The following is a 12,251-nucleotide window of genomic DNA, read 5'->3' as shown; positions in this document are numbered from 1 at the left end:
ATTGTATATTATACTTCAATTGTATATTGATCTTAATCCAAAAATTAAAATGAAATTAAATAAAAATCTACTGTGGATAATAAAAGTAACTTAAAAATTAATGAAACAGAACTGTGCAGTGCACCAAACCGACCTTGTATTTTCACGTCAAATCAAATTGTCATCTGGTAGCATTTCCCCTCCCTATAAATCCTACGCACTACTAAATACGATCATAATATTTAAATTTTCCCATTACACTGAAATTGCATTTCTAATATTTATTTTTCCAACTGAAAAGAAAAAGGACTCCAAAAATAACAAAAAAAATAATTACTGTATTTTCAATAAATACTTATAAAAAAAGAAAATAAAGAAAAGAAAATCTCTCCGTCGTCTTATACTTCAATATCAAACAGCTACTGGAGTGACGAGTGAGTCTTCACAATGAAACGTCAATTTCGTCAACAACTCGCGTGGAACAGACGCGAGTTATGATTCCGCCGTGTTTACCACGCGCTACAGTAGAGGTTCAGATAGAATCACTTTACCAGTCGGTCATTCTTTGTCTTAATATAAAAATATTTTAAAAAAAAAGGTGGTTATGTTTTGTAATTTTGTTCGGTGACTGGCCTGTTTCACTTTTCAACTCCAGAAAATAAAATTCATGGGAGAAAAACCCTAGAAATCATTTGGGGCTAAAGTGCGCAGATCCCTTTTTGGGTGCCTTCGCTACCTGCTGCACTGGCGCATTTTAGTCTAACCCCACAAACGAGTCCTTGAGATTGAAAATGAAAAATAAACAAGTACATTATTATTATTATTATTGTTATTATACACTATTTCTCTGTTTCTGTTGGTTCTTCTCTCTGTTTCCTGTCCTTCATTTTTTACTTGATTCATTTTCTTAATTGGCAATCATTATCTCCTTTTCTCTCTCTAAAGAGCTTTACCCAGTTGCTATCTCTTTCTCCGCTCTAGTGGGCTTTAGTTGTTTGCTTTGTTTTCCCATTCTTGAAGAAAAAAAAGAGTTGGGGAAGGATATGTATGGTAGTGAGGAGGAGCTTAGGGGCTAGCGTTACTTAGAGGTTTCAGATCTGGTGAAGCGGAGGTTGTTTCAAGCAACGTCTTTTGCTTTCTTGGCTTTTCTTTGACTCCTAGTAGACACCCCACTTCCCCTTTCCTCTTTCTTTTTTTTTTTTTTTTGGTTGGTTTCCTATTTTGTTCTTTTACATCAGTTTCTTGGTGGTAACCAGAGGCTCTTCTTTTCTTTTCTTTTCTTCTGGGTTTCGCCTTGGATTCTTTTCTTAGGCTTTAGAGAGGTACTGAATTGTAGCAAAGAGTAGATTGTGAGAGGCAGAAAGATCTGTTGAGATGCTGGCGATAGGGAGTCCTACCTTAGTCAGCGTCCGTACAAGCACTACTTGCAATGCCTTACTCAGAGAGCTTCAGGTTCTTCTGCTCTCTTCTTTTTCTTTTTCTTTTTCTTTTATCTTTTTTCTTTCTTTTTGTTTTCTTGGGCTTCTTCTTTTTGGAAAGACTGGTGCTGAAGAAGAAGGAAAGGGAAGTCATTTGGTTTTGTGTTCATATTACAAATTGGCTTTGCAATGATGGTTTCCCAAGAAAGTTTATTGTGTTAAAAGAAGACATCATTTACGTCTTTAGATTACTATAATGGGTTTTTAAACAGAGCTTCTCCAGCATAAGATAAAAAGATTTCTTTTCACTTTGAGTCCTATGAACTGGTCGGTTCATAAAAGGTCAGGAGTTCCATTTTTTTTGGTTTTTCTTTCGGCATGATTTTGTGTAAATATTAGGTGGAATGAATTTCAATGCATTTCTCTCGGATTAAGAAGTTTAGTTGATTTTCTTTAATTGTTAAATTGATGATTTTAATGGTTTTGGAATGTTTTTGTTCTTATTACAAAAATTTTATATATGATTATGCTTGCTGCGTTATGGGTCTCAAACTTCAAAGCAGAACCGGGCACAAGGGGGCTTGCTAAAACTGTGGTATTTCTTGATTTAGTTAGTTCCAAGGGCATCAATATTTTCAGTTTCAGTGGCCTTTCCCTACATCATGCACTTCTTCTGATATTGGTTTATCTGCTGAAACTTTTCTTGGAAATAATGAGTTATTAAATTTTACTGGGGGTTTCTTGTGTGCGCATCTTGTTTTCTTTCGTTTTTGTTTCTTGCCCTTTTGTGTTGATCAGCTCAGTTTTGTCTGGCGTTTGAAGTAGTTTGTACTTTTTGTCGAGGGTGAGAAATAGTTATGGCAGGAAGCTTCGGGGCTTTTACTAATGTTTGTTTCTTCGGCTGTTTTTGGAACAAATCCAGAGATTTTGTGCAATTTATTTGCAAATCAACTATAGTTCACGAGAGGATGTAAATTTTATTAAAATCCACATAAGGTTAATTTTTTTTTACCTGATTTTCATCATCTAGTTGAACTATATGTAGATTTACAATTAAATTCTACAAAATTTTTGGATTTGTTCCAAACATACTCTTGATTTTGTTAAGGTTCTGTCAAATTAACACATTCTATATTTACTGGCAAGCTTTTGAGCTTCTCACCACACAGTTGTGTGTTAAATCCTGAAAGAGAACATATTTGTGGATTATCCTTTTAAGCCCATTTTGTTGTTGTTGTTGGAGCAGCAAATATGGAATGACATTGGTGAGAGTGAAGCTGATAAAGACCGAATGCTACTGGAGTTGGAAAGAGAATGTCTAGAAGTTTACCGGAGAAAGGTTGAGGAGGCTGCCAATGCAAAGGCACGCCTTCATCACTCTGTTGCGGCTAAGGAGGCTGAGCTTGCAACTCTCGTGGCTGCTCTTGGGGAAGTCAATATTCATTCACCGGTAAAAGGAATTTGCTAATGTTAACCTTCACTTATTATCATCCTGTTTTTTATCACTTATTTTTCTTTTTTAGGAGAAATGTATTGCTTGGATAACTATGATGTTTTTGTAAATCATCCTTCATGTATACCGATCTAATCAAGCACTTAATTATAATCTGTAACTAAAGTCTTTATCACTCAGTTTATTGAATGCACTTGTTCACTGAATAAATATGCTTATCACATGTAATTTTTTTCATGAACATTTACAAAAACAGATTATTCAGCCCTGCGGACTTCGTGTTTTTGGGCACAAAGATTATCTTAAGGTGTAGGAGGCATAGTGAGTATTGTCAAAGATAACTGACTATTCCTTCATTGGATAGAGAAATTACTTGTTAAGTTTCGGTCGTGTCATCCCTAATTATCCAGGAGGTGAAGTGTTTAAAATGGCATGTTGAGCAGTGTTTCTGATTTAAGTCAAGCTATATGAGATATATCGAGTCTTGTTAGAAATTTTTGGTATTGTTAATTTTGGTAGATGGGGAGTACTTCAGAGAGAGAAGAGAAGCCTGTTGTGACTTTCATTTTCTCATAGTGAACTAAGTGTGTACAAGCATTGTTATCCAATGAGTTTTACATGTAAACATTTGCTAGATATGCTTAATTGTGTTGCAATTTTGGCTAAGATAATTATCGTGTTGCCTCTTCTCTCAAAATTATTGCCATTTAATGCTGGGGGTCAGGGGCATATCTTTATAAGGTATCATATTCTCATAGTTTATTCTTGCCATTTGATATACAGATTCAAACAGAGAAGAGGTCGACATCACTGAAAGAAAAACTTGCAGTTGTCACACCTATGGTAGAAGATCTGAGGATGAAGAAAGACGAAAGAATGAAACAATTTGCGGATATAAAGGCACAAATTGAAAAGATAAGTGGGGAAATTTCTGGATACAACCATCTTAGCAATACTATGATCATTTCATTAACCCTTGAAGAACAGGACTTATCACTAAGGAAACTTGCTGAATATCAAACATATCTTCATAGTCTTCAGAAGGAGAAGGTGTGGATTTATTATGAGTGATATTTGCTTTCCTTTTTTCTTTTTTTTTTTTTGGCGAAGTCAATCTGTTATTAAAACTTTGTCCTAATTGTACATAGATTGATTAATTAGTGACCATAATAAAAGATGTTATGGATGTGATTCACAAAACATGTTGGTTTTATTTTCTTATACATATTAGGAGAGTGAGGTCTTCTGCACAAAAGGAGTAGCAGAGGACTGCAGATATTACATGTCTGTCTGGATAGAATATTCTTGCCCCCACATGCTTTGGGCAGATGTGAATATTTCCTTCCTCTCTTCTTGGTGGAGTGTCTTTGATGTTTAATCGTATTTGTTTCCTTTTGCAGTCAGAACGTCTTAGTAAGGTTTTGGAGTGTGTGAATGAGGTACATGCTCTTTGTGGTGTGCTTGCTTTGGATTTTGGGCAGACTGTGAGTGATGTTCATCCGAGCTTGCATCGGATGAATCAGGAGCAATCTACAAATATCAGCGATAGCACTCTAGAGGGTCTAGAACAGGCTATCATCAAATTGAAAACAGAAAGAAAAGTTCGAGTTCAGAAGGTGTGCTATTATTGTTTTGTTTTGGATGATTTCCTTCTGCTGTTTCTCCACCTTATTGCTTATGATGTGCAGCTGAGAGACACTGTGGCATCACTCTTTGAACTTTGGAATTTGATGGACTCACCACAAGAAGAGAAGAATAGATTTTCCAGAATTACTTCTATTTTAAGATTATCAGAATCTGAAATTACAGATCAAGGTGTTCTTTCAATGGAGACAATAGAACAGGTCTGAAAATGCTCTAATATGTTTGTAGCAAATTGCCGGGTTAGATTCTCAGGTTTCTTTTACCAACTGATAGGCATCAGCAGAAGTGGAGAGTCTCGCAAAACTAAAAGCAAGCAGAATGAAAGAACTTGTCATGAAAAAGAGGTCCGAGTTGGAGGAAATATGCAGAATGACCCACATTGAACCCGATACAAGCACCTCTGCAGAGAAATCAAGTGCTATGATTGATTCTGGTACGATATCTATTTCCTGCCATCAGTTCTGTCCATCTTGTTTCTTTTTTTCTTTTGAAGTAATAATTGTATTTAGTGGGATATACTTGGCAAAACAAGATAATGTTGTATATTTTAGGACTAGTGGATCCCTCCGAACTTCTTGCAAATATTGAAGCACAGATAATCAAGGTTAAAGATGAGGCATTGAGTCGCAAAGAAATAATGGATAGGATAGACAAATGGCTTTCTGCCTGTGAAGAGGAAAGCTGGTTGGAGGATTATAATCAAGTAAGTTAGGATCTTCGTGTTATATATGCTATTAGAAGTCAGGATTATATTATAAAAGATCTCTAGTTCCTTGAGAATCTACTTAGTAGCAACTGGGTGCATGTTCATATTAGTAGAACATCTAGCTTTCCTCTGTCTTGAAATTTCTCTCTGGATTCTAGGATGAGAACCGCTACAATGCTGGGAGAGGTGCCCATATTAATCTTAAACGTGCAGAACGTGCTCGAATAACTATAAGCAAGATTCCTGGTAAAAGTGTCTATATTGATGCCTTTAATTTGCCTGAGATCAACTTCTTTTCAGTGCTAAATAGTTCCCTTTGCAGCTATGGTTGACAATCTGATAAGCAGAACACTAGCATGGGAAGATGAAAGGAAGAAGTCATTTTTGTATGATGGGGTTAGTGTTTTTTGCTTGCATGAGTTTTCTGAACATGATTTCTGTGACGTCAGGCACTTGATCTTTAATTAAATAATACTTGTAAGTTTGTTATAAATTTGTTTGGCTCATATCTTTTGCAGGTTAGGTTAGTGTCTATCCTGGAGGATTACAAACTGACCAGGCAACAAAAGGAAGAGGAGAAGAAGAGATACAGGGTAATTGACCTATTGTTTTCATTTTTCCTTCTTTCTAAGATTTTGATGTTATGTGTCTAATATTCTGGCAATTCGTGACTTGAAGGCAAGTTGGTTTTGCAAATTGCTAATTTTAGCTATTAGTCTTTGTTCTGCATTGCTTTCAATGTTACAGTACTTGCCTGCAAGATAATCTGGTGGTGAAATATAATTCTTTCAGTTTTAATTGGTAGTTGAATTAGAAGTATAGCAGATTGCATTTGGTTGAGTTAGACTTCAAAACGACCTTGACTTATAATGTAATTTTCTCAATACAATCCCAATAGGGTCACTTGTGTTGTCAGAACTGAAAACTTGACATGGGAGACTTTGGGTTAAACTGAAAAATTGACATGGAAGACTTTGGGTCGAATAGAGATGAGTTAGGCGGTCTAACATGTTAAAGGAGTACTTCTTGTGTTATTATATAGTTTTTTTTTTTTTAATCTATTTTGGTTTGATTACATTGACCAGTAGATAGAAATGCACTATATTGATGAATTGTATGGTAGCATGAAAATATTATATATAATAATGAGACGTAGGTTCGTTAGTCATTCGTTGGGGTGGGTTGATCCCAGTGCAATTGGAACATAAATAGGTTGAGATTTCCCAGGTGCAAGTCTATGAAATCTTCAATTTACCAAAATATCAGGTTGGGATACACTAGTTTTCCCAAATTCCACTGCTAAACTTGAATTGTACATTTGTATCACCTTTCTCTGTAAATAACAAGTCCTACATTTTGCTTTCTGATTTTGCAGGACCAAAAGAAGCTGCAAGATCTTCTCCTCACAGAGAGGGAAGCCATGTATGGATCCCGGCCTAGTCCAAGAAGAAGCAACAGCTTTAGGAAGTCAAATGGATACCGTGTAAATGGAAACGGGTCCATGACTCCGACACCTCGTCGCAACTCAGTGGGTGGTGCAACTCCTGAGCTGCTAACTCCGCGGTCCTATTCTGGGCGTCAAAATGGGTATTTCAAGGAAATGAGGAGGTTATCTACTGCACCTCTGAACTTTGTGGCCATATCAAAGGAGGACACTGTCTCCTCATATACATCAATCTGCGGTTCAGAGCCAGGTTCTCCTCCACAGGGTTGAACTCCTAATAGCAACTGGTACTTTATGTCTTCCCCTTTATGGTACTAGTCTTGTTGTTAGCTTTCTATATCTGGAGTTTTACCCTTTATAATGGAACCAATTAGCAAGCACAAGCTGGAGATCAGAAAGGTCTTTCAAATATATTGCTTTTTCTATAAGTATATATAGACATGGTCGAAAAACAGTAGATTTAGCCATTCGGGGTTATATTTCTTTGTATGTCATGTCATGTTAGTATCCTTCTTTCTGGGAAATTTAATTATATTATTATGCAACAGGCTATCGGTAAAAGTTTCACGTTTGACAACTATACACTCAATTGAAGCAGCAGCGGCGGCAGCAGCAGCAGCAGTGTCTTGTGAATATTGAAGGGGGGGTTGTACACTAATGTATGGTTGCGGGTTGGTAGAAGGTACTTTTTGACAGTGGTGACTGACATAGAGAAGGTGCATGTGAATGTTATTTGCTTTGAAGGGACTACACGCAATAGATTACAGTTTTAAACTACTTAAAAGCTTGTCTTTTGGGATAAGGGGAACTAATCTTGGGAGTGTTGTAGATATAGATGACTGACCATATGTCAGTTTTTGCTTGATGTTTTCTATGTCCTTGTATATATGTAAGTGTGATGCTATGTCATTGGGTGTAGGAAGTTTGAAAAAACCATATGGAACATATGTAGGAGGATCTTAAAGTTGCTATGCTTCTCGAATAATGGATATATGCCTGCCGTTTGAGGAATTTTTTATGCTTCTTCGAGTTGATGGTCTATTTCGTGTAACCAATTTGTGTCGTGGAATTGTTTTTGATGACAAACAAATTTTGTTATAAGAATAATTAGAATGAGTCTTTTAGAAGTACAAATGAAATGAATTACAAAGATTATTTTATACTGCGAAATCTCATGACTGATTTCATTTTAAATTATTCTATTATAACATTTCATCTTGTGTGTTTTTTTTTTTTTTTTAAAAAATTATTTTGTTTTCTGTTTGTCAACAGGATAGAGATGCAATGTTGGACCTAGATTAAATATGCTATATATATTTCGGTTGGTTAATTTTATATATTTGATATTTGATGGATAAAAAATTTATTTATTTTAGCTATTTTTAATATAATAAAAATTAAAAAATTAACAACATAAAATTAAAAAAAAAAAATTGAAAGAACCATGGACTCTCCTACCTCTTCCCAAATGTCATTGCCGAAATTGTCTTTGACAACTCGAACCTCACCATACCTAGCTTCGTCTCTTCTCTCTCACCTCGTCGATGGCCTTCCTCTCTCGTCCAATATATTTCCTCTTTCTCTCTCTCTCTCTCTCGTCCAATATCCAAGAAGCCAACATTGCTTGAGGGAGATTTTGGACTAATCTTTTCTTTCAGGTTGTGTCAACTCCAAGACTGAGACAGAAGAGACTGAGCTTAGATATGATGAGGTTTGAATGGTCGGAGATAGTTTTTAGTAGTGAAGTTTAGGAAAAAGAGGGAGGAGGAATGGAGGAGGGATCAGTAGTTTTTCTTTATGTTTTTTAATTTTTTGTTATATTAAAAAAATAAATTCTTTACACGTCAATTACAATTAGAATATTATAATACGTTAGAGTATTTTGATTATTTTAAAATAGTAAAAGAGACTAAATAAAAATAAAAAATATTTAATAAATAAAGAGATATGATACGGTGCAGTGTGGTACAGGGACCTCTTAATCTAGCGTGTCAAATAGCAGAAGTACAAGATAAGTCTCCAGATATCATCGACTTGCAATAATTGTATCTTTTTTGGGTTTAACTCGGTGGCAGATTTTCATTGGGCAGAAAACAATATCACTTCGAAAGCGATCTCATGAGATAAAATCCCATTCTTCCAGCGTCGTATCTATTCGATAAGTAGCGGCTCTCTGCTATTGCTACTGCCGCTGGTACTTAAAGAATCCGCTTTTTTTTTTTTTATTTTTTTTATTTTTCATGTTTTATGATTCCTAGAAATCCGAAAAAGAGGAACAAAAGAAAGCGAACGAATTATGGAAAGTATGCTGAGTCATTGACTCGCTGAGTTCAGTATACGAGTTCCCACTGTCATATTTGCTGAAATGGATATATTAACTTTCGGGATTATAATCGCAGCAATCGTGATCTTTTTTGGCATTGTTTGCTTCATCACCGTCGAAGGCACCTGCAAACGCCGTTCTTCTTAGGGACACTACGGACCTAGCTCTTAAGCCTCTAAAGTTATCTTCTCTTTGGTTTTTAAGGCCATTTGGTTCCGATTTTTTGACTGCTAATTTAATTCCCTATACAAAGAAAAATAATGTCTTCGAAGAAATTGGTGTCGTCGCTGGCGTTGGCTTTAGGGCTGTTTTTGGATCTGTGCGTCGGGAGCGGATTATGTGCGTCGATGTCGCATGAGAGCCACGGGCACCATCACCACTGCGATCATGGTCACGGCCATCACCGCCACAAGCCCGACCATTATCATCATCATCATTACCACGAGCACGACAATGGAAAGGAGCTGACCGAGCGGAAGCTACCGGAGGAATTGGCCGAAGAGGAGGATATGAGATTGTACGGCTTCGGTCCCTATGACGATCACGGTCACGATCATGATCATGATTCACAGCTCTCGGGTTTAGGTGATTTTTGAAAATTGTTTAATTCGGCTATTTGATGTTAGTTGACTGAATTGTTTATCTCTTTGATGATTTTGTGCTAAATATTATTTTTTCTTTCGCTTCTCCACTAGCAAAATTAATTCATCTCGTTTTCCTATGTTTTTTAGCTGTAGATGAAATAGTTATAGTTCGTTGTTTGGTTGCTGAATATGATTGAATAGAAAATAGATAATTAATTTATTTGGCCTTCTGTATACATTTCATTTTATTCAGTTGAAATGCTATTGAAGGTACTGATATAGCTCAGTTGAAGGCAAGAAGTTGCGAAATTCTGAAGCTGTCTTATGTAGATAAGGAATTATTGTTAGTTGCACTTCTAGTTTACGCCAGCCCGCATAGTTTTCAATAGCTAGAATTTTAGTTCATCTATTTAAGAAAAATTATTTTTAGTACATCAATGGAATGATTTATTAACTCTATACTCGATAAATGTCAATTCCATGGAGTGATAGAACCACTCAAGCAAGTACAGTTGTTACGATGGAAAACAACTCTATGCTTATGGATCAGTTATTTTTAAAACCTTAACCTTCGATCCACGTATAAATAAGTACAGGAACATCTAGAAGCCTTACAAAGACATAACCCCTGTGTTGCACACATGCTCGTGGCATGAGTGTGTTGAGCATTACATTAAGCATTTGGATAATGTGCTGGTTATTTGAACCTACATTACAACTAACCATGGCACATGTTAATTTTAATTCCCTTTAAGTCTATTTTCTGAGCTCATTCAACTTCTGAAGTGATGTTTATACTAGTGCATTATGTTTGTATATCTATGGGTATTGTTCTTTGATGAACCTGATTACTCAGCATCACATGTTGAACTCTTACCAGAGCTAATCTGCGACACAGAAATACATCTCGTTTCATTCAGTATATAAAGGATCTGCTTATGACGTACTAATTACTAATTCATTAGAATGCTGATGAAAGAAATCTTTGACTCGTCTTTCAAATTGCTGTTCAGAGTAAAATAACAGTACCTTAGGTCTTTTTCTCGTTCACTATTTTAGTTGTCATGTAACCTGTTTCCCTTGTACTAAGCTCATCTAATCTTTTCCCATTTGTCTTTTCATTGATATGAGAAATAGCAGTTTGCATGTCTACTTCCTTCTGTTCTCGCATCCATTTCCACAAGAGCTGTGAATATATGATTCTCATGTTACTGCTTTATATTTATCTACAGGTCTTTGGTTCCGTGCATTGGGCTGCTCACTTTTGGTGAGTTTGGCTTCTCTTATTTGCCTGATTATCTTGCCAATCATTTTCGGTAAGTGAAATGAGAATACATCTGTTTGAACTATTGGTTTTAATAACTTGGGTGATTTCCTTTTGTTAGAATGACAGTATTGATAAAAAAAGAGTGGGTATAGTTACGCACTTTAATGGTTTTTCTGGTGTTAAGAGGCCTTCAGTTGTTTTCAGTGGTTTTGTTAGGGAGTTGAAATGGGACTTCTGCAAAGGTCTATAAGTAAATGAAGGTCCAGAGAGAATTTGAAAATTTAATTTGCATTATGGTGATAAAAGTTTATTATAAAAAATCAAATATTGTCGTTGTTGTGAAATTTATAATACCAAAATTGTTTACCCCCATCATTTTAAGTTATAAAAATATGTTTATATGATACAAAGAAATAGAAAAATAAAAATCCATTTTGTACATATGTTGTGTATCAAGATGCTAAATTAAGAAAAAGAGTAAATTATGACTTCAGTGAGCATTTCCCAAATCCATTGATGTTTCTCAAAGTCATTTAAATACAGTCCTTAGGTGTTGTCCACATAGTGCACTTCCCTTGTTGAAATTTATTATTATGTTCTTGCAGTACAAGGAAAACCATCCAAGGCAGTTGTTGATTCATTGGCTTTATTTGGGGTAGGATTCTCCAAACCTGTATATTTGGATTGTCTCTCTTGCTTATGATTTTGTTGTTAAATCTCATTTTAATTAGATAGTTTGAATCTCATTTTTAGTACCTTGCCGCTATTTAATTTTCTTTTTTACCTTTCAGACATTACTTGTAACCTTTAAATTGTTGATATCCTGTGTGCCTCAACGTGTTCCTTGAGTACGAAAAGGGTTACTTTTTAGCTAGGTTGTCTCAGAGTACGAACTAGGTCCCTTAGTTTCTGGCTGCTCTTGTTTCCACTAGAACAGCTGTCTATATCTGAAGTTATTTTTTTGCATTTTGTTTTTACTATTTTTATTTTTTTTTAAATTTTTTTTTGGCCTTTTTTTTGTTTTCTTTTTTTAACTTAGGGATACTGGTGATTTGTCAATTGCTCCTCATAATAAAAAAAGATGTCAGCTTTTTATGATAATTTTTATTTAAAATTACAGGATTTGATGCATTATGTGTAAAATGCTTTCTTCTTTTTTGTTTTTCTTAAAATGGTTTTATCATTTTGATTGACCTTTTGGTTTGCAGGCAGGAGCTATGTTAGGGGATGCTTTTCTTCACCAGTTACCACATGCTTTTGGTATGATGTTGATTGCATCTCTTCTATTCGAACTCTCTCTTAATGTTTTTTCTAGGTAACTAACCTTGTGAACTTCACTGCAAGTTTTGGTCTAATCTTCTTTACAACTGATTTGTGGGCATAATTAATGTCAGTTTTAATGGCATTAAAAAATAAGTAGTGCTTCTCACATG

The 12,251-nt window shown here is 35.4% G+C and overlaps 2 protein-coding genes across 4 annotated transcripts in view; both read left to right on the top strand.

The window, feature by feature from the left end:
* Positions 1–713: 713 nt before the first annotated feature.
* On the top strand, positions 714–7,655 carry LOC110825918 (65-kDa microtubule-associated protein 6-like). 2 transcript variants are annotated; one of them, XM_088214004.1, is made up of 13 exons: positions 714–1,090; positions 1,291–1,431; positions 2,644–2,847; positions 3,634–3,900; positions 4,251–4,466; positions 4,539–4,694; positions 4,768–4,927; positions 5,046–5,197; positions 5,359–5,446; positions 5,523–5,596; positions 5,719–5,793; positions 6,576–6,931; positions 7,193–7,655. In XM_088214004.1, exons 2-12 carry the CDS (start codon positions 1,354–1,356, stop codon positions 6,912–6,914), a joined length of 1,809 nt encoding a protein of 602 aa, XP_088070130.1. In that variant the 5' UTR covers positions 714–1,090; positions 1,291–1,353; the 3' UTR covers positions 6,915–6,931; positions 7,193–7,655. The 2 variants fall into 2 exon arrangements, with proteins under 2 accessions (XP_088070130.1, XP_088070129.1); XM_088214003.1 differs by having other exon boundaries at positions 714–1,139.
* A 1,180-nt stretch (positions 7,656–8,835) lies between these two features.
* The window catches only part of IAR1 (ZIP metal ion transporter family), a 31,752-nt gene continuing 28,336 nt past the window's right edge, over positions 8,836–12,251 (top strand). The window contains exons 1-4 of one of the 2 annotated variants that reach the window (XM_088214006.1): positions 8,836–9,552; positions 10,784–10,867; positions 11,424–11,473; positions 12,027–12,078. In XM_088214006.1, coding sequence (XP_088070132.1) covers positions 9,228–9,552; positions 10,784–10,867; positions 11,424–11,473; positions 12,027–12,078 — 511 coding nt within the window. In that variant the 5' untranslated portion in view covers positions 8,836–9,227. The remainder of the gene's footprint in view (positions 9,553–10,783; positions 10,868–11,423; positions 11,474–12,026; positions 12,079–12,251) is intronic. The other variant, XM_088214005.1, reaches the window with a different exon arrangement.

The sequence above is a fragment of the Carica papaya genome, chromosome 2, assembly GCF_054855325.1.
Source record: "Carica papaya isolate Zhongbai chromosome 2, ASM5485532v1, whole genome shotgun sequence".
NCBI classification, from domain to species: Eukaryota; Viridiplantae; Streptophyta; class Magnoliopsida; order Brassicales; family Caricaceae; genus Carica; species Carica papaya.
The sequence above is the reverse complement of the archived record's forward strand: the minus strand, read 5'-3'. Positions and strand labels throughout refer to the sequence as shown.